Genomic DNA, 22,713 nt, shown 5'->3' with positions numbered 1-22,713 from the left:
AAAATTAGAAAAATGAGGTATTTTCAACTTACGAACGGGTGATCGGATCTCAATGAAATTTGATGTTTAGAAGGATATCGTGTCTTAGAGCTCTTATTTTAAATCCCGACCGGATCTGGTGATGGGGGCGGGGAGTTGGGAGGGGGAAACCTAAAACTTGGAAAACACTTAGAGTGGAGGGATCGGGATGAAACATGCAAGTCCTAGATAGATGATTGACATAAACGGAACGGATCCGCTCTCTTTTGGGTAGTTGGGGGGGGGGGTATTTCTGAAAAATAAAAAAATGAGGTATTTTTAACTTACGAACGGGTGATCGGATCTCAATGAAATTTGATATTTAGAAGGATATCGTGGCTCAGAGCTCTTATTTTAAACCCGACCGGATCTGGTGACATTGGGGGGGGGGAGTTGGGAGGGAGAAACCTAAAAATTGGAAAACACTTAGAGTGGAGGGATCGGGATGAAACTTGGTGGAAAAAAAACACGAGTCCTAGATACATGATTGACATAACCAGAACGGATCCGCTCTCTTTGGGGTAGTTGGGGGGGGGGGGTTAATTCTGAAAAATTAGAAAAAATGAGGTATTTTTAACTTACGAACGGGTGATTGGATCTCCATGAAATTTGATTTTTAGAAGGATATCGTGTCTTCAAGCTCTTATTTTAAATCCTGACCGGATCTGGTGACATTGGGGGAAGTTTGGGGTGGGGAAACCTAAAATGATGGGAAACGCTTAGATTGGAGGGATTGGGATGAAACTTGGTTGGAAAAATAAGCAGAAGTCTTGCATACGTGATTTACATAATTGGAACAGATCTGCTCAACTGCGGGGGGGGGGGGGGGTAATTCTGAAAAATAAGAAAAATGACGTATTTTTCACTTACGAAGGAGTGATCGGATCTTCATGAAACTTCATATTTAGAAGGACCTCGTAACTCCGATATCTTATTTTAAATCTCAACCGGATAAAGCGTAATTGGGGGGGGGGAGGCAGTTGGGGGGACCGGAAATCTTAGAAAATACTTAAAGTGGTGAGATCAGGATGAAACTGGATGGGAAGAATAGAAACCTATCTAAGATACGTGACTGACATAACTGGACCGGATCTGCTCTCTTTGGTGGAATTGGGGGGGGGGGGTAATATTGAAAATTGAGGTATTTGTAACTTACGAAAGGGTGACCAGATCTTAATGAAATTTGATATTTAGAAGGATCTTGTGCTTTAAAGTTCTAATTTCAAATTCCGACCAGATCCTGTGACATTCGGGGGAGTTGGAGGGGGGAACCGGAATTCTTGGAAAACATGAAAATTGGAGTATTTATATCTTACGAATAGATGATCGGATCGTAATGAAATTTGATTTTTAGAAGGAATTCATGTCTCAGAGCTCTTATTTCAAATCCCGACCAGATCTTTTGACATTTTGGGGATTTGGAGGGGGAAATCTTGGAAAAATACTTGGAGTGTAGGAATCGGGATGAAGCTTGGTGGATAGAATAAACAAATGTCCTTGATACGTGATTGACAGAATCGTACTGGATTCGCTCTCTTTGGGGGAGTTGGGGGGAGGGGTTCAGTGATTTGGCGAGTTCGGTGCTTCTGGACGTGCTAGGGCGATGAAAATTGGTAGGCGTCTCAGGGAGCTGCACAATTTGACTTGATTAAGTCGTTTTCCCTGATTCGACCATCTGGGGGGCAAAAGGGAGAGGAAAAATTAGAAAACATTAGGTATTTATAACTTACGAGTGGGTGATCGGATCTTAATGAATTTTGATATTTAGAAGGACTTTGTGACTCAGAGCTCTTATTTTAAATCTTGACCGGCATTAAGCCTCTTATTTTCCTTTTTAAATCAATCTATTGATTCTTAGAATTTTGTCAGAGCTCATACCATGTGATCTCTTGGCTCTTAGCTCTTCTCGCCTCGTCACAAGTGCCATATGAGCTCTTAGCTCTTGTTATTAAGTGGAGGCTGGTAATAAGATGAGACTGCTACGTGTCAGTGTTTGCTACTATTACGGCCCCAAACGAGCGCTAATGCACAAGAAATTGTACCAAGGGTTTTGTTATAGAAAAAAATTAGATTTGTAATAAGTTTGGGAAAATATAGTTAAACAAACGACAGAATAGCCATAAGAGTCGTAATTTGGAACAGCAGGATATAGCCGTCCTAAATTGAGTGGGCGCTTGTACATTAGTTTGAAACTTACGAAAGATGTTTGAATTTTTAACTATTCATTAATTATTATTATGATTTTTATTTATTAGCGAAGAAAGATCCAACTAATGTCCATTTGTGTGACGAAGTACAACCTGCAAGGCGTGAAGACTGTTAAGTATGATAATAGAGGTGTATGGGGGAATCAATAATTATTAGAGATGCTTTTTAAAAATCAGAAACTTAGAAGCTGCTCAATTTGTCTTTAACTTATTAATAGTAAAATAATCGATATATACATCATGAAGAAGGTTTATTTAATATAATGGATGCTGAAACCATTTTAGAAGAGAAAGAATTATCCTAAAACCCGAATAATAAAAAAATTTGTGTCCTGGTCAAGTTATTTTGGACACCCTTGTTTGTACACCCTTAACCGCAGACTTTGCACCCCCCCTCCCCCAAAGAAAATCTTGGGCATGACCTTGTTTTGAAGCTTAAATTTCCTGTGAAGGCCCCTAAAGATTTGGCGAGATAGCGGAGTACCTGGTAAAGATATGAAATAGGCCTGGTAAGATATGAAATAGAGTATTAGATTCTACGGCGGTTCTTAGAGGTGCGTTGTCCAAGGACAGTGAAAATACAAAGCTTATTTTTTGGATGTGTTGAACTGAAACACACTCATTTGAATCTGAACGAATCGAGAAAAATTGTGAATATAGTTTTTAGTGGGTTAGAAAGCCTCCATATGTAGTTGGACAGTTTCGATAAAGCACTAAATAAAAAAAGAGTGTAATTGAAAAACCAAGGAAAAAAAAAATTTTTTTGTGGTGGTGATTTTTTCACCACCACAAATATTCGAACTAATGTTCGAGTTTCAACGAACGAAAGGCACTTTGAAATTTAACTAATAAGTTATGAATATTTATTTGGTGAATATGGTAACACCGACAAATGTGGTCATTTTCTAATAACTTCATAATTTTTGAAACAAACGAAAGAAAAAAAATCTTAGAATATCGTTGTGCTTTGATGGTTCCGCAAAGTTAACAGAATGAAAAACACTCCTCTAAATTTTAGTAGCGTAAGATCGTATACACACAGGCAGAATTCGGAGCTAGTCTTCAGATACTATGGTCCCCTCTAGACGGTTATCTTGTTAGAAAACATACTGTAAACCTCGCAAAATATGCTTTTAAAATTATATTAACACTAGACACGAAATTACGAAACAATTACACTATGCTTTGATGGGAACACTGGCTTCTGCGCGATCTTTGGGTTCCTGCAAACCCCAGTTTCAGTTGTTGGGGTCTGCGTGGTTGAATGTTAAAAAATGTATCCGGTTGAATTTATCTCATATGTTTATTGTTTTCCATTTTTTCAGTGAAATTAAAATTCAAATCTCGTGATAGCTTCAATGCCTCGCACCTACTTTGGCACTTCAACAAAGTAGCTAGGTATTTTTATCTATAACCGTTCTTATTGTGTCCTTTAGAATAACAATTCCATTATAAAGCAACGTATAGAACTTGAATTAGACGCATTTGTCATGATAACTACCATCCTTTGGCTTTTATTCAGTATAGCTTCTAATCCTTGAATTCTGATTGTTGACAAAAATTTCTTTGCTATGTTAATTTGCAAAAATATTGATGTAAAAAAGCCAATCTCTTTAAATGTATTTAAATCACGAATAGTAGCTCAAAGTTTCCTTTCTGTCCATTCTGTGGTCTGCCGCAACCGATTTTAATCGCCTTCCTTCGTTATTAAGTCTTCATTTATTTGAGTTAGGTTTTTTGTGTGTGTTTCCTATATAGAAACATATTAAGTTTGGTTTCATGGTTGGACTAGAGGCGGCTCAGGACGTCAACCTTAGTTATGCCATGTGGCCCGTTTGAGCTCCATGTCAAATGATTTGGAAAGAAACGTTAAATTACCTGTTTTTTTCTACTTTTACTTATTATAACGCTACCAACAGTTTATGAATTTGGTTTCTTTTGTGCTTAATGGTCTATGAAAAGTGGTTATAAGCCATATGCACATAGTAAAAGCTTGGAACGTTGAAACAGTACAGGCAAGCTAACAATAAACAAGGGATGGGGATTCGACCCCCAATAAAATATTCAAATTTGAGGGTTTTCCTGTATTCTTTGTATATAACGTTTATTTCCTATCTTTGTTTTGGCTTCTCAAAACTAAATATCTATTTCCCGGTCATTACTTCATAATTTCATACACGAAACTGTTAAAATGTTAACCAGAAAGAAAACAGCAATAAAAGAGGGTCCTCCAATTGAAGAATCGTTTTTATGGTTTTGTTACGTGAGTATCCAAAATCGGTGAATGTCGACAGTCACTGGTTAGTTTCTGAAATACTTTTTTTTCTTCTTGAATTTTGTCAGCGTTGCCAGTCAACATTTTCATTTTTTTCAACGTTTGGTGATGATAGGTTAGATTAGGTTTCTAACCCATTTCTGAGATTTATAACCTACTCTAAACTAGCTTTAAACTTCTACCATCAAAGCTTGCATAATACTGAAAAAGCTGATTCGCAAAGCTAATTGAATCCAAGCAGAGAAAAGGGAATTTCGGACAATCATCGGTGAATCTCAACATTAACCAGATTTCGGACATTCACAGAACAGTATCATAGAGAAAAAAAAAGTCATGGCAGTTTTACAACATTACCCTCAAACTCCAAAATTGTGTAGATAATGTATTTGTCTTTCTGGAGGGTGTTAACACCATTACTTATTTCCTGTGTATTCTTCTCATAAGATTTTGAAGCGTGGCGTTAATTAATGATAATTACTTCCGTTTATAGACGACAAAAATAGGCCCATTTCAAGGATCTGCCCTGAACAGATTTTGTTTAACACTAGAAAATTTGTCTTCATAATCCAATCAAATGGCATCTTCCTTCCTTAAAGGAATCAGCTTTGCTAAGGGGTTGCGTACTTCCTTAAGTTTATATACTTAAAAATATTCCACCAGTCGTGCCTCCGAACCTGAAGCTGTCTTCGTGGCCATGCCTTCAGTTTTGGCGAAGTGATCTATTGCGTAACCCCTTGATTTTAGCCAATGAGTTAGAGACAATTTGGGTTTTCTCGATTGCATTAAAGTGTTAGGTTCATTCTGGGTGTGACTAATTATCTATACTTTATTATCTATACTTTTTATTATCTAGACGAATTGATGAATCTTCTGACTTGTTCCATGCAGTTTTTATAACTGCATTTGCATGATAGGTATTATCCATAAAATAAATTGGCATTCTCAAGGACGTTGTGTATGGAAAAAGTGCTGTGTAATCAAAAAAGCCGAGGAAAAACACATTTTGCATGCGGACCCGCTATACCTCCCTCCTCCTAATGTGTAAATATATAGCCCAAATATTTTCAATCCATTTTTCTACCGGCAACTTGTCTTTCCAGTTTTGTTCTGTTTTCAGGTACACGGGTGGAAACAAGGGAGACACATTGCGATAATAGCTGGAAAAATATATAATTTGGGCTGTATATTTGTACATTAGTGTGTGTGTGGGGGTAAGTAGAGTGGGTCTGCATGCAAATTGTGTTAGCTACAATTATTTTGTATATTATAAAGTAAGAATTGTTTCATTAGGGTTAACCTAACTTCACTTCTTGGGTGTGGTGGCTATATGACATAAATACCGTTATTTCTTTGTTCCACTTGTAAAAATGAAGCAAATGTGATGATTTCTCAACATACAACGAATGCGAGCATATGCATAGCTTATTCTGTGATCCAATTTTGTAGATACAGGGGTCTATATTTGACTCTGTAGTTAATAGGGTTCAAGTTATCATATTACCTTGATCAAAGATAGTGTCATTTTGTTTGGAGCTTTTTAATTGCGATTTTCCCCGTCATAAGTTTTTTTCCTCCTTTTAACTAGGCATTAAAGACATTAAGTGAATCGAACTTTAGTCCAAATAATTTTTTTCTAGAAAAGCAAAACTATGAAGTAAAATTATATTTACATTGCTTGGGCAACGCGGGAAGTGTAGCAGCAATCTTTGACCAGCTTTGGTGGTGAAAGTATTGTGGGAGCAACGCTTTTATTTATTTTCTTCACTTTCGATTAAATTTCGTCCTTGTCAAAATATTCAATTTAAAAATAAATATCAGTAAAAGATGGCCGAAGAGCATTTTTAGTTGATTCAAAAACTTCTTTCGTAGCTCTTCACTAAATTTTTTTCATTACACATTTTTTTAATGTTTTTCATAGCATTCAGATTTCGAATCAAGAAAATCATTTTTTTCCAATTAGTTTTTTATTCCTTCTCCTTTGAGAAAACCGTGTCTCCCTCAAATGTTTGTAGGGCAAGGGACAGAAGAAAAAAAATCTTCTAGAACAATTGCCTTTTTTGGTACTTTGTATCATCTCAAACACACTCAAGAAGTTTGCTTTGTATGATCTGAGTAAAGCCGGCTTTTCTTTCGCATTGGATTATAATTAGCTTGTTCTTTTGTGAAATAAACGATGATGCAGGTATATTTTAATTAAATATTTAATGTATATAGGTGGTTAGGTATTTAATATAATGCGTTCTGGGTGGCCTATTTTCCATAGTTCTGTTGTAGTTTCTATAATTTTGGTTCTAAAGTATTACATTTTCGCAATATTTGGTATATTTCATCGTCGTTAACCTAACTTTACCTCTTGAGTATGTTCGGGATAATACACAAGTAACCTATTTTTATGGTACTTGCCTGTCGGCCAAGTGCCGTATAGAGATCGCAATTTCTGTTCGTCCGTCGGTCGGTCTGTTGGTCCTGGTTTTGCTTGTTCGGGCACTTCCAGATAAGCTAGGATGATGAAAGTTGGCAGGCATATCAGGGACCGGACCAGATTAACTTAGAAATAGTCTCTTCCCCGGTTCGACCATCTGGGGGGAGTGGGGGGACGGTTAATTCGGAAAAACTAGAAAAAATATTTGAAAGTGTCTCCTTGCAAGCCTACAGAGTGCAGTGGATATGGTGTTGGTACTCTACTCCGAAGGCCGTAGGATCAATTCCTGACAGAGACAATTTTTATAAGTTTTTTTCTTGCTCTACCATTTTTAGTATTAATTTTGAATTTAATTTCAAAACCTTTTTTAAAATATATGGCCTTGACTACCACTTTTACCAGATATATCAGATTGGATCACGTTTTATGGTCATTACATCTAGAATTTGCTATAGTATGGGCCAGCAAGCATAAGAGGAGCTAAATCCAGCGATGGATTTAAAGCGATCAAAAATTATAGAAAAAGCTATTCAGCTGCAGAGGCAGAAATCCCGCGCAGTGGTGCTTATCATGGTAGCCTCCGGAAAAAAATATCACCGCGATAATATTGCGAAATGTTGGCTCTTCCGACCTCGTCACTAGTGCCATATGAGCTCTTGTTAATTATAATTTGTGATAGAAAACATTGACGACAGGAACTGTAACCCACACTCCTTAGGCTTGGATTTTTCCTTTTTTTTTAATGCTGTACTTTCACTTTCAATATGTTGCTTGAAGTTGTTCAATTTTTTCTGCTTCTCAAATGGCCCCTTTTTTCCTGTGACAACGGTGATTGAACATTTGGGTTGTAGCCAATGTTTAGTTGCTCAATTCCCAAGACTTCCTGACAGAAAATTATCGGATGTTCATCACTCTGGACTATTGGAACGTTATTATCGCTTCATCTCACTTATCCTGTCATCAATCTCTGTCTTCTTTAGGCAGCCAAAAATATCTTGAAAAATTGACTTCATCTTGGGTTGCTAAAGACCAGAAGTTGCTTATTCTGAAAGATATCTGAAATTGTCGTTGGAGAAATTAATTGTATGTTCACTTTTCTAAATAATTTGTTTCCATCAAGGGTGACACCAGGAAGGGGGATTTAGAGTTCGAGCTACCTCCTACTGGCCAAAAATATTTGGTTGATGATTTTGCTCTCCTATAGGTATTTATTTTTTGTTTTGGACTGTTTGGCTGTATGCCACTTGGTAATCAATATTTATTGATTACCAAGTAATGGAGACAATCCTCCATTACTCCATAAATATGATAGTGACTCCCTCCGTGAATCAGCCCTGGGTACGACAATGTTATTTCGCAATATAACATGGCTGTAAAGAGGAGAGCGTATTGGAAGCGTCCGAGGCGCTCTCTTGTAAGTAAAAGTTTTAAAAACAACTACATTTTTTTTCTGGTCATAGAAAAATCCATGCAAACTTGTTTGGTTTTGGGTATCGGTGCATGATTTGGCCAAATTCTGCCAACTGGTATTTATTTCTTCTTTTTTTTTGAGTCGTTATTTTTAGAACCATCTTTATGTGTATATTATTTTTTGATTCGGTGTCAGAGACGAGCAGCGAACATAAAGCTGATCAGCAAATAAATGTTCAAATGATGATAAGTCCATTTGTTATACAGCGAAAACAGACACAGAAGTCTGGATATTTCAACCACTTATGGCCTACAGCGGTCGTCATCAGCAGAAACGCTGAAGTATAAAAATTAAACTAATATATTTATATAGAACAAAATGATAGAACTTCCGGCTCATTCACTAGATTTGCTTGAGAGAGTAAAAAAGACTGGGTTCATCCAAAGTCTTAAGTTGTAAGTCTTCTTTGATGTCGCCTAAATGTAAGTTGAATTTCTAATGGAAAAATACCTAATTGAAGGTATTACGTCGAAAAAAGAAGCTGTTCAGATGGCCTAGATATTTGGCATTGTTGTAAGCTCAACGGAACTTAAGGCTGCCACATATTTGTATTGATTTTTAAATGTTGCAACCTTGTTTGTGTTTCTAATTTGATTTTTTTTTCAAACTGACCATATAGGCTAGCTATTTCAACGGACTGTATTAATGCATATTTAATGCTTATTAGTTAAAGAATAAGATGAGCAAAAGGCGCGTCGCAATTGCCATGTATTTATTCTTGTTTGCGAAAATTTGCTTAGGAATAAAAAAGACAAGACAATGGGATGTGTGAGCATTTCTTTGCTTTTTTTTGTCAAAATGCTTCGTCTGGCAACTTTTTTGTTTTTTTGTTTGTTTGTTGGTTCAAACGAGAAATAATCTTTAAAAATGAACAATATAAATAATTTGGCGTCAGTTCGGTATATGTACAATAGATACAATTAGGCTGGATCGTCTTGGAACTAGAGATATTGATAGTTTGCCGTCTGATTGCAGTCTATTATATCTACTGATCTACTTAATTAATTTAGTCTATTTAGTTTTGTTTTTTATAGTTTTTATTTTATTTATATTTTCTTTCTTCTCTTTTTGCTCTTCTCTCTGTGAGTAAGTGATTATTTGATTTTTTATCTTCTCTGAGTAAGTGACTCGTTTGTTTCCCCCCTTCTTTACAGGCCAAAGAGCCTGTGGGGAAATAGTAAAATGTAATATTGTATGTGTGTTTCGTGATAAAAAATCTTATCTTATCAGTATCTTCTTGGCGGATCTTCCCTTCCTTCAGGGACTTATCCAAATAAGGGAGGTTACGCTATAAATGATTTTTTTTTGTATTTTGTGATGTTTTTATCCCCTTCCCGAAGAAAAATGCACCCTCGTCCAACAAAATCCTGGATACAGCCCCACCTTCTATGAAACTAATTTGCCTCTACAAATATGACATTGTCAGTCAAGATCCACGGGACAAAACTCTCACTTTTAAACTCATTTCTAAAAAGAAGCAGATGTGCTCTTTATTTTGGGGCTCAGCGATAAGTACTTATGTGTTATAGCGACCCCACTGAAGAAGGAAAGTTAGGTTAATCCTAATGAAATATACCAAAATATGATGAAAATATAATACTTTAGTAACAAAATTATGGAAAACACAACAAAGAATTATGGAAAGAAGGCCACCCAGAACGCATTTTACCTAACCATCTCTATATATTAAATATTTAATTAAAATGCACATAAATCGTAGTTTTTCTCACTAAGACTAAGCTAATTATATTCGATTGCAGACAGACAAACCGGTTTTACTCAGAGCAAGAACTTGAGTGGGTCGCTATAATGCATAGCCTATGTACCCAGCGATAATATTTTGAGAATTTCTAGCTTAATAAATACTTGAGAAAGGTGCTGCCAAATGCTCATGAAATCCTTTTGCGCCTTTTCCCTAAGTTGTGATCAATTGTTCTAATCTTTTTGCAGGACTGTCACATAATAGGCAGCGCACTCCACGACAGATGGATGACAAATTTAGGAAACTCGAAGAGATTAAACAGCAGGTAGACTAATTATTTCAAAGATTTTTTTCTGTGTAGCTTGTACCAAAATTGTTTCTTACAATTATTTTGACTACGAAAGTAAAATAAGCTTGAAAAAAAGGAAGTAAACTTCATTTCGCGCATTGTTAGACCAACAATGTAGAAGACTGAAAATCTAATTGCCATAGCAATTAATGTTTTGTAAAATATTTCTTCACAAAGATTTTTTTTAGCAGTCTTTTTATATATTTTGAAGTTCAGGTACCCAGAAAGTTTAATTTTTCCAAAATAAAAATTATATAAATCGTTATTCGCCCAGCATATAGGTCTACACGATAAAAATTTGGTAAATTAAGAAAATTTTATGCACAAATTAAGAAAATCGCAAAAAATGGGCGAATTCGTGTAAATTTGTTTTAAAAAATTATGGATTTTTTTGAGGTTGGGGGAAATGGACCAGAAAGCGCCCCTCCTGCATACGAGCCTGGATATTTCCAGTCCCAAGTAATTCAGATTTATACTTTGGAGTTCCATTAAAAACAAGAGCTAAGAGCTCATATGGCACTTGTGACGAGGTCGGAAGAGCCGAGAGCTCATATGGTACGAGGTCGGAAGAGCCAAGAGCTCATTTGGACGAGGTCGGAAGAGCCAAGAGCTCATTTGGCACTTGTGAGAAGGTCAGAACCTAAAGTTAAACTTTATAGCACAAGATCCTTCTAAATATCAAATTTCATTAAGATCTGGTCACCCTTTCGTAAGTTACAAATACCTCAATTTTCAAAATTACCTCCCCCCTCCCAATTCCACCAAAGAGAGCAGATCCGGTCCAGTTATGTCAGTCACGTATCTTAGACAGGTTTCTATTCTTCCCATCCAGTTTCATCCTGATCTCACCGCTTTAAGTATTTTCTAAGATTTCCGGTCCCCCCAACTGTCCCCCCCCCAATTACGTTTGATCCGGTTGAGATTTAAAATAAGATATCAGAGTTACGAGGTCCTTCTAAATATGAAGTTTCATGAAGATCCGATCACTCCTTCGTAAGTTAAAAATACGTTATTTTTCTTATTTTTCAGAATTACCCCCCCCCCCGCAATTGAGCGGATCCGTTCCAATTATGTAAATTACGTATGCAAGACTTTTGCTTATTTTTCCAACCAAGTTTCATCCCAATCCTTCCAATCTAAGGGTTTCCCATCATTTTAGGTCTCCCCACCCCAAACTTCCCCCAATGTCACCAGATCCGGTCAGGATTTAAAATAAGAGCTTTGAGCCACGATATCCTTCTAAAAATCAAATTTCATGGAGATCCAATCACCCATTCGTAAGTTAAAAATACCTCATTTTTTCTAATTTTTCAGAATTAACCCCCCCCCCCCAACTACCCAAAAGAGAGCGGATCCGTTCCGTTTATGTCAATCATCTATCTAGGACTTGTGTTTATTTTTCCCACCATGTTTCATCCCGATCCCTCCACTCTAAGTGTTTTCCAAGTTTTAGGTTTCCCCCTCCCAACTCCCCGCCCCCATCACCAGATCCGGTCGGGATTTAAAATAAGAGCTCTAAGACACGATATCCTTCTAAACATCAAATTTCATTGAGATCCGATCACCCGTTCGTAAGTTGAAAATACCTCATTTTTCTAATTTTTAAGACTTACTCCCCCCCTCCCAACTACCCCAAAGAGAGCAAATAAGTTCCGATTATGTCAATCATGTATCTGGGACTTGCGCTTATTTTTCCCATCAAGTTTCATCCCGATCCCTCTACTCTAAGTGTTTTCCAAGATTTTAGGTTTCCCCCCTCCAACTCCCCCCAATGTCATCAGACCCAGTCGGGATTTAAAATAAGAGCTCTGAGACACAATATCATTCCAAACATCAAATTTCATTAAGATCCAATCACCCGCTCATAAGTTAAAAATACTTCATTTTTTCTATTTTTCCGAATTAACCGGCCCCTTCTCCCCCCCCCAGATGGTCAAATCGGGAAAACGACTATTTCTAATTTAATCTGGTCCGGTCCCTGATACGCTTGCCAAATTTCATCGTCCTAGCTTACCTGGAAGTGCCTAAAGTAGCAAAACCGGGACTTTAGGTTTTCCCCCTCCAACTCCCCCCAATGTCATCAGATCCGGTCGGGATTAAAAATAAGAGCTCTAAGACACAATATCATTCCAAACATCAAATTTCATTAAGATCCAAATACCCGCTGATAAGTTAAAAATACTTCATTTTTTCTATTTTTTGCGAATTAACCGGGCCCCCACTCCCCCCCAGATGGTCAAATCGGGAAAACGACTATTTCTAATTTAATCTGGTCCGGTCCCTGATACGCTTGCCAAATTTCATCGTCCTAGCTTACCTGGAAGTGCCTAAAGTAGCAAAACCGGGACCGACAGACAGACCGACAGACAGACCGACAGACAGACCGACAGACAGACCGACAGACCGACAGAATTGGCGACTGCTATATGTCACTTGGTTAATACCAAGTGCCATAAAAATTGATGACAAACATTGCCACTAATAACTTGCATTGCATCCAAGGCCGTATCTAGGTGTGGGGGGGGGGGGGTCAGATTTTGGAACCCCTCCTTCCGAAGTGTTCACGGCTTGCCAATCGTTGGCCATTCTATCATATACTAACTGGTCAAGGATTGAGCTTCTGTTTGTCAAAACGCGAGGTATTGTAATGGTCTCCATGAAGCGGAAAAAATGAAAAAGTTGTTTTTTAATGAAAGTAAGGAGCGACATTGAAACTAAAAATGAATTGAAACCTTTCCGTTTTCGAGGGAGGCTGTCCTCTCCTCAACCCCTTGCTCTTAAAGCTAGTTTTATAGTGCTTTAAAATATTTCTTATTCCATTTAAGTGGGTCTTGTGTTTGAGCAGTCGTTCTTAAAGAACTGGGACAAAAAGTCAAACTTTTGTATAAAGAGTAGGGACAGCCCCCCACATATATTGATTAATTTATGTTCATTTTAAGTTTTAATGTCGCTCCTTATTTTCGTTTAAAAAAACTGGTTTTTGAAAAATTTGATTCTATTCGTTTTTCGAATCAAGCCGAAATTTATGATGGCTACCGTTCTCATAAACTCTTGTCTGCCTGCCGTCAAATTGTCTATATCGATACTTGTAAATTGATTGGTAGAGACGTAGGTTGTAGTATGAAAATTTGCCTGAGGAATAACACAATTTCTCTGGCACCTAAGTTTTGTATATAACGACAAGTGGCGTCAATACCTCGCTCTTTATGCTAAAGTTTTTCTAGTAGTTTTAAAAGAGCTATTTGTTCTAATTAAACAGCCTTTTATAATTCAGGAGTCATTCTTAAAGATTTGGGACAAAACTCCAACTTTAGCGTAAACAGCTAGGTATTAATGAGGGGTGACCTCCCTCATATACGTAAAAATTTTTGTTCGTTAAGTTTTAATAATGCTCCTTACTTTCAGTTGAATTTTCTTTATTCAATGCAGCAAGTGTCTATATTTTTAACTATTTTATATTTTCTGTGCTCTACTTGAATATTTCGGAACAAATTTGCCACCGTGGGGCATTACTTACTGTCAAACGAAGAAGTGTAATTTATGCTTTGAAGTAATTTTAAGTCAATTGGATGTCTTGTAATTATCAATCGATAGCAACTTTGCCCTTTTTGGGTCAAATTCGCAAATTCACTGCCACGAATTGGTAGGAAACGCCACTTTACTGTGGCACATTCTTTTTGGATACTTAAAGAGGGCACTAGAACTTTTAATTTCCGCTTTAATGAGCCGTTTTCCCTCTTCTAGGATTATTGGTTTGATACGATTACCCCTGGAAAAAAAGCAGAAAAAGAATATCCGTGATCTTCCTTCTAAAAAAAAGAAGTAAATTTCACATTTTTGTGGGTGGGAACTTGAAACTCCTACAACGGGATTCGCTGTTATGCTGAATTTTATTCTGAAATCATCATTAATATCCCTCACCCCTTGGGGATGTTTCCTCTTTTTCAAAAATCAGGCAAATATTCTCCAGCTTGTAGCTTTTGATGTGTTACTTTGAATTTGATGAATTTTATACATTTGAGATTCCTATTAAAAACAGATTCTTTGATGTATATAGTGATGTCAAAACTCCCTTTTTAGGTTTTGGTTACTATTAACCCAGGTCGTAACCTGCAGTTCGTTGCCGCGTACTGTTTGACATGCATTGCTTTGTTACTTTGTGACTAATTTAAATGTGAGAACGGTACAAGGCCATCGAGGAAGAGTTAGGTATTCGTCGTCTACGGACTGAAAGAGTTGGATATAAAATCAAAGATTTGCGCTTATCAGCAAATAGTCTTTTGATGTGTAGGAAACAGAAAAGGGGATCTGATTGAGGGTTTCTTCAATTTGGCCTCCGTCGAAAGAAAGGGACAGACTATTTAGAGTAAATCCAAAATGTATTTTCCTCGGGACCAAGATTTTTTTTTTTTTTTTTTTTTTTTTTTTTTTTTTTTTTTTTTTTTTTTTTTTTTTTTTTGTAACATCTTAAAAGTTACTCGCTTGCTAATTGCCTAGCACGTGCCTAGCTTTCAGCTTTCTGTAACTACTTATTTTGTTGTTTCTTATTGTTGTTTTTTATACATTTGGATTATTATTGTTTATTGTTTATTATTATTGTTCTAGTATTATTTAAACAATTATTGTTTCTTATTCATGCGAATTATTTATCTGCATGTAGTGTGTTGTCATTTTGAGGAAATCCGAAGTATTAAAAAAAAAACATGTTGCTACATTTTCCTGCTATGCTCAAATATTTTTTGGGACATATCTAGAAGAACTGTACCCAGAAAAATACCCATAGTGTATTTTTTCCTCGTAGGCTACAATCTCCACCTGATTGGTTATTACCGTGTTAAATATTATATAGAATAACCGAGTGCAATCATGACATGAAAGATCAAGTACATTAAACATGCAATGTTTTGTTAAGCTTCTAAATTATTGTCGTTAAAAATTGAAACCTTCATAGCTGGTATTTCTTTTTGGCTATTTAATCAATTAACCTTAGCGACCTTGCCGGTCGCTAAGTATTTTATGTAATTTTGTAAGATTATATAATTGATGCTTCTATTTTCATTGGCTCTGACTGAATTTTAAAGCATATGGTAATTTAGTTTTTGGTATCTTAATGGGTTTCAATAAACTAGAATGTTTCGTTTGGGTGCATAAACTAATCACATGTTTTGTGTTTTTGGGTAGTAAATCATTTCGTGGTTCACCCACTGTAATTATTTGTAATTCTGTTATTTCGGTAATTGTTTGCGTTGCATGGTTATGCCGAAGGAATGAATATTGGCCACTGAATTGCATCGTTTTTACTATGAAAGGGAATATATATGAACCAAAGGTATCGAAAAAAAATGACAAAAATGTCCCTTATTTTCAACAATAGAGTAATTTTTCAAGATCAGGCGAATCCCCAAGAACAAAACAAGGATATCAGTTCTTTTAAGGATTCAATTGCATCTTCTTTGCGATACAAGGGCATATATATATATGAACTAAAGGCAGGTGCGGATAAATAATTAATGTTGGGAGGGGCCTCTACGAGACTTAGTTCTTCCGTTTGTATTTTCCCTCCATCCCTGTAATTATACAACTTTCAATATTAGAGGGGGGACGTGCCCATGAAACCACCCCTTAGATTCGCCCCTGACTAAGGATGTCGAATTTTTTTTCCACTTGGCCCATTTTGCCATTTACTAATTCATTGTTAAAGTGTGAAAGTGTCTTCTGTGATTGGTTCTTATGCTTTTTGTTTAGTCATATACAAAAGTAGCGATTTTGGTTTAAAATACACAACTTCTCCACATTGTGCAAAACTTTAGCTAGAAAAGAATTTTCTGTTATGGGATCTGCTTCAATTGTCTTTTCGAGTGGTCAATTTTTTTTAACATTTCTTTTTGACCGTTTGAAATTTCCAACGAATTATCGCCTTTTCATTCATTCATCTAAAGCTAGAATAGTGCCAATTTAAAACCACTCCAATGCAATACTAAAAGCAAAGGTTAAAAGCACTACTTGAGGGAAGGGAAACTATGCAATGTTTCTGATAAAACTGGACTTGGTAATGGAAACCTTTACTGGTCATTGAGATAGGATCTCAATGACCATTTCTTTTTTTTATCGTTTCCCTTCCAGATCTTCACCTTTGACATTTTTGGCAAATCAAATAGGGAGATACAGTCAGATACTAATTCCAAACACTTCCATCGAATAGGCATATTTGTGTAGTGCATCCTTTTAAAGAAAAATTCCTTGTATAGCGAACCAAGTCCATTTTTGTTGCAAATGTCTCTGAATTCGTAAATAGCTTCTACACTACATTTCCATAAAATGATATCAGGATATGATAACTAATGACAATAAAGGAATTTATATATAGCTCTTTCACCAATTGACTAATCAACCGCGTTCACACGATTGTTTTTCTATGGCTGGGGTTCGAAAAAAAAAACGATTGGCAAATTATGAGAAAGGTCTGTTAAAAATAGTGGAAAATCTTTTTTTTCGGGGGGGGGGGGGGTTCTTTTTTTTGGGGGGGGGGGTACAGACCCAAACCGCTCTTATCGGGCTCTTTAATCATACATGTTAAAAATCCTTGAGAATAATGAGGGACGAGGTAGAGGATTCACCTGCTCAAGGGATTTACCTTGGACCCTTCAGAATTAAAAATCTTTTATGATTAATTTCAGCAAGGTGTAAGATTTCCAACTTTATCTTAAAATGTATCTATGAAGTCTCTATGTAGCTATGTACTAAAATATATCTATTAAGTCTATGAAATAAATGTATGGACTGTTTGCATGATTGGGACCCATTCAACCCGGAATTATATTTGTCCCATCGCCTCTGATTTTTGGATCTCCTAACCCGTCTAATTAAAACGGCGATCGCCAAATTTGGTTGAATCCATGTGGGCTGAGAGGGAACTGGCAAAACTCGAGGTATTGAAGGCGTGTCAAATTACCCTCCAATTAGGTTTGATCGTCGTATCTCTTAAGTCAATGCTACTGAAGTGAATATGAAGACTAGCAGTTGATGGACTTGTCGACATCCAGCAGAATATATATGCAGGATATACAGCTGAATTATCGAAAGTCTGATGGTCATTAACAAACGGTTCGTGGTAACGAACTGTAAGTAGGAGCGACCCGCCACAATAGTAACCGAAGCTCTGAAAAACCGGAATTTTGATACAAATATATACATCAAAAGAATTCGGTTTTTATATTGATTTTAAACAGTCAAGTCTTATCATGTTTAGTCCTACCCATCAAAACTTACGAGAAAATTTGGCTTATTTTTGAAAAAAGGGGGAAACACCCCCTAAAAGTCATAATCCTAATGAAAATCACACCATCAGATTCAGCATATCAAAGAACTCTACTGTAGACAGTTTTAAGCTCCTATCTGCAAAAATGTGGAATTTTTATATTTTTTGCCAGAAGAAAGATCACGGACTCGTGTTTATTTTTTTTTTTTCCAGGGGTGATCGTATCGACCCAGTGGCCCTAGAATGCTGCGAGAGGGCTGATTTGAACGGAATTTAAAAGTTCTAGTGCCCTTTTTAAGTTACCTAAATTGGAGGGCAACTACCCCCCCCCTCCCACGCTCATTTTTTCCAAAAGTCACCACATAAAAATTTTGAAATCGAATAAGTATGTCTTCGAGGACGACTTAATCCCCCACAGTCCCCGGGGGAAAGGCTGCAATTTATGAACTTTCCCATTGTTTACATGTAGTATTGGTTATTAGGAAGTACACATACATTTTCAGGGGGATTTTTCCGGTGTAGGGTTAGGGGAGAGGGTCACACGGGAGGATCTTTCTATGGAGGAATTGTTCATGGGGGAATTGTTCATGGGTACAGATTTTCCAGCATTATTAAAAAAAAATAATCCGAAAATAAATTAAAAAAAAATTCAACTGAAAGTAAGGAACGACACTAAAATTTAAAACGGACATAAATTTTTACTTATATGAGGGGGTTCGCCCCCTTCTCAGTACCTCTCTGTTTACGCTAATTTTTGACTTTTTGTTCCAATTATTTAAGAATGACTCCTGAAACACAAGGACAGTTTAATTAGGATAATACACTTTTTACAAACTATCAAACACTTTAGTGCCTGAGGAGGGGGCAACTCCCTCATATACGTAATAACAACCAAAAGGAAAAATCTAAGAAAATTACAGTTTAAACACTTCGTGGTAACGAACTGTAAATAAAGAGCGATCCGGCTCAATAGTAGCCGAAAGTCTAAAGAATGGTTTAAAAAAAAACAAAAACAACAGATTTTAATACCAATAGATATATTGAAAGAATCGGCTTTTTATGCTGTTTTCAAATATATAAGTTTCATTAAGTTTAGTCATACCCATCATAGGTTACGAACCTGAGAAAATTTTCCTGATTTTTGAAAAAGGGACCCCCCCCAAAAAAAGTCAAGTGATCTTAATGAAAATTGTACCATCATATTCTTCGTATCAGAGAATCCTACTGTGTTAATTTTTTTTTCCTCAGTGGGGATTTGATCGATCCAGTGGTCCTAGAATATCGGAAGAGGACTCATTCGAACGGAAATTAAAGCTTTTAGTGCCCTTTTTAAGTGACCGAAAAAATTGGAGGGCAACTAGACCACCTCCCTCGCCAATTTTGTGCAAAATCGTCCGATCAAAATTTTGAGATAACTAGTTTGTTCATCACAGCTGAAAGGCCCAAGAAGTATGCCTTTGGGGATAACATGACCCCTCCCCCCAGCCCCATGAAAAGGTCTTTAAGTTATAAGATTTGTCCATTGTTTACGCATAGTATTTGTTATTGGGATGCATGCCTACATTTTCGGGTGGGGGAGGGGCAAATTTTCTGCTGTAACTGTGAAAATTTGTCATGATTCTTCTACAAAATTATTTTTATATGTCTTGCATTCTTTTTTCCGTCTCAACTTTTCGCGCAAGAGTGGTTAAGAGTAGTTATCCGGGGAAATTTTTCACCGGGCTTGAATTGTCTACAGGATATTTCCATGGTGAGGGGGTTTCTCCCTGAAGGTGGATTGTTTAATAAATGTTAAGAAATCAGAAGTTTATTCAACTGAAAGTAAAGAACAGAAATTATTGCGTATATGAAGAAGGGTTTCCCCATCCTCAACACCTTGCTCTTTAGCCTAAAGTTTGAATTTTATCCCAGTTCTTTAAGAGTCATTCCTGAAACGAAACGACCGTTTAACTGGAACAATAAAACGCTTTTTATGGCACTTGGTATTAATTAAGTGACATATAGCAATCGCCAATTCTGTCTGTCTGTCTGTCGGTCTGTCTGTCTGTCGGTCCCGGTTTTGCTACTTTAGGCACTTCCAGGTAAGCTAGGATGATGAAATTTGGCAGGCGTATCAGGGACGGGACCAGCTTAAATTAGAAATAGTCGTTTTCCCGATTTGACGATCTGGGGGGAGTGGGGGGCCGGTTAATTCGGAAAAAATAGAAAAAATGAAGTATTTTTAACTTATGAATGGGTGATGGGATCTTAATGAAATTTGATGTTTGGAATGATATTTTGTCTCAGAGCTCTTATTTTGAATTCCGACCGGATCTGATGACATTGGGGGGAGTTGGAGGGGGGGGGGACATAAAATCTTGGAAAACACTTAGAGTGGAGGGATCGGGATGAAACTTGATGGGAAAAATAACCACAAGTCCCAGATACATGATTGACATAATCGGAACGGATCTGCTCTCTTTGGGGTAGTTGGGGGGGGGGTAATTCTGAAAATTTAGAAAAAATGAGGTATTTTTAACTTACGAACGGGTGATCGGATCTCAATGAAATTTGATGTTTAGAAGGATATCGTGTCTTAGAGCTCTTATTTTAAATCCCGACTGGATCTGGTGACATTGGGGGGTTGGGAGGGGGAAACCTAAAGCTTGGAAAACACTTAGAGTGGAGGGATCGGGATGAAACTTGGTGGGAAAAATAAATACAAGTGCTAGATACATGATTGGCATAAACGGAACGGATCCGCTCTCTTTGGGATAGCTGGGGGGGGGGGGGTATTTCTGAAAAGTTAGAAAAAATGAGTTATTTTTAACTTACTAACAGGTGATCGGATCTCAATGAAATTTGATATTTAGAAGGATATCGTGGCTCAGAGCTCTTATTTTAAACCCGACAGATCTGGTGACATTGGGGGGGGAGTTGGGAGGGGGAAACCTAAAACTTGAAAAACACTTAGAGTGGAGGGATCGGGATGAGTCCTAGATACATGATTGACATAACTGGAACGGATCTGCTCTCTTTGGGGTAGTTGGGGGAGGGGTTAATTCTGAAAAATTAGAAAAAATTAGGTATTTTTAACTTACGAACGGGTTATCGGATCTCAATGAAATTTGATATTTAGAAGGATATCGTGTCTCAAAGCTCATATTTTAAATCCTGACTGAATCTGGTGACGTTGGGGGAAGTTTGGGGTGGGGGATCCTAAAATCATGGAAAACGCTTAGATTGGAGGGATCGGGATGAAACTTGGTGGGGAAAATAACCAGAAGTCTTACATACGTGATTTACATAATAGGAACGGATCCGATCTATTGGGGGGGGGGGGGTTGATTCTGAAAACTAAGAAAAAATTACGTATTTTTAACTTACGAAGGAGTGATCGGATCTTCATGAAACTTCATATTTAGAAGGACCTCGTAACTCGGATCTCTTATTTTAAATCTCAACTGGATCAAGCGTAATAGGCGGGGCAATTGGGGGGGACCGGATATCTTAGAAAATACTTAAAGCGGTGAGATCAGGATGAAACTGGATGGGAAGAATAAAAACCTGTCTAAGATACGTGACTGACATAACCAGACCGGATCTGCTCTCTTTGGTGGAATTGGAGGGGGGTAATTTTGAAAATTGAGGTATTTGTAACTTACGAAAGGGTGACCAGATCTTAATGAAATATAATATTTAGAAGGATCTTGTGCGTTAAAGTTCTTATTTTAAATTCCGACCAGATCCTGTGACGTTGGGGGAGTTGGAGGGGGAAACCGGAATTCTTGAAAATGTGAAAATTGGGGTATTTTTATCATACGAATAGATGATCTGATCGGATCTTAATGAAATTTGATTTTTAGAAAGAATTCATGTCTCAGACTTCTTATTTCAAATCCCGACCAGATCGTTTGACATTGGGGGGAGTTGGAGGGGGAAATCTTGGAAAAACACTTGAGTGTAGGAATCGGGATGAAGCTTGGTGGATAGAATAAACAAATGTCCTTGATACGTGATTGACCGAATCGTACTGGATTCGCTCTCTTTGGGGGAGTTGGGGGAAGGGGTTCAGTGATTTGGCGAGTTTGGTGCTTCTGGACGTGCTAGGACGATGAAAATTGATAGACGTGTCAGGGAGCTGCACAATTTGACTTGATAAAGTCGTTTTCCCAGATTCGACCATCTGGGGGGCTAAAGGGAGAGGAAAATTTTGAAAAAATTAGGTATTTATAACTTACGAGTGGGTGATCGGATCTTAATGAATTTTGATATTTAGAAGGACATCGTGACTCAGAGCTCTTATTTTAAATCCTGACCGGCATTAAGCCTCTTATTTTCCTTTTTAAATCAATCTATAGATTCATAGAATTTTGTTAGAGCTCATACCATATGATCTCTTGGCTCTTAGCTCTTCTCGCCTCGTCACAAGTGCCATATGAGCTCTTAGCTCTTGTTTAAAAGTACTAACAAACGTTAGTGTAAAGAGCGTGGTGTTTAGGAGGGGGCAACCCCCTTCATATATGTAATAATTTCTGTTCTTTTTAAATCTTAATTTTGCTCCTTACTCTCAGTTGAAAAAAACTGTTTTTTATTTAATTTGTCAAAGGAACAAAATGCACAATAATGTTGATTTATTGTGCATCGCCCATTGAGATTTCGACTCGCGTCAACAGTGGTAGTAGATTTTAGTATTACAATTTCAATCATTGTTAACCGAAGGATTTGCTTGATGACATACCTTGAAATATGCAAACCTATTTGTCACTATCTATCGTTATGGTATGAGTTCGGTAACGATTTAATGCCCACCTGAGGGGGGTCTAAGCCTTTTATTTATTTTGATTGGAATTCCTTCTCAATAATAATTGCCTTTATTAATTTCTATGAGATTGCAGTTGTTGGGATTTAGATATTCATTAGAATGTTAAATGGGTTCTTAATTTCTTAGAAGCTAAGTTTCATGTCTACAAGTATATACTCTGGTGATTTTGGGTAGTCAACGTTAAAGGATTTTCCCGAATACTAAGTT

The 22,713-nt window shown here is 37.0% G+C and overlaps 1 protein-coding gene across 8 annotated transcripts in view; it reads left to right on the top strand.

Moving 5' to 3' along the window:
- LOC136027069 (ensconsin-like) overlaps positions 1–22,713 on the top strand; it is a 171,168-nt gene that overhangs the window by 25,413 nt on the left and 123,042 nt on the right. For all 8 annotated transcript variants that reach the window (XM_065704006.1, XM_065704005.1, XM_065704004.1 and 5 more), the window contains exon 2: positions 10,344–10,420. In XM_065704006.1, coding sequence (XP_065560078.1) covers positions 10,344–10,420 — 77 coding nt within the window. The remainder of the gene's footprint in view (positions 1–10,343; positions 10,421–22,713) is intronic.

The sequence above is a fragment of the Artemia franciscana genome, chromosome 5 (genome assembly GCF_032884065.1).
Source record: "Artemia franciscana chromosome 5, ASM3288406v1, whole genome shotgun sequence".
Lineage (NCBI taxonomy): Eukaryota > Metazoa > Arthropoda > Branchiopoda > Anostraca > Artemiidae > Artemia > Artemia franciscana.
This window is presented reverse-complemented; position numbering and strand designations above follow the sequence as displayed.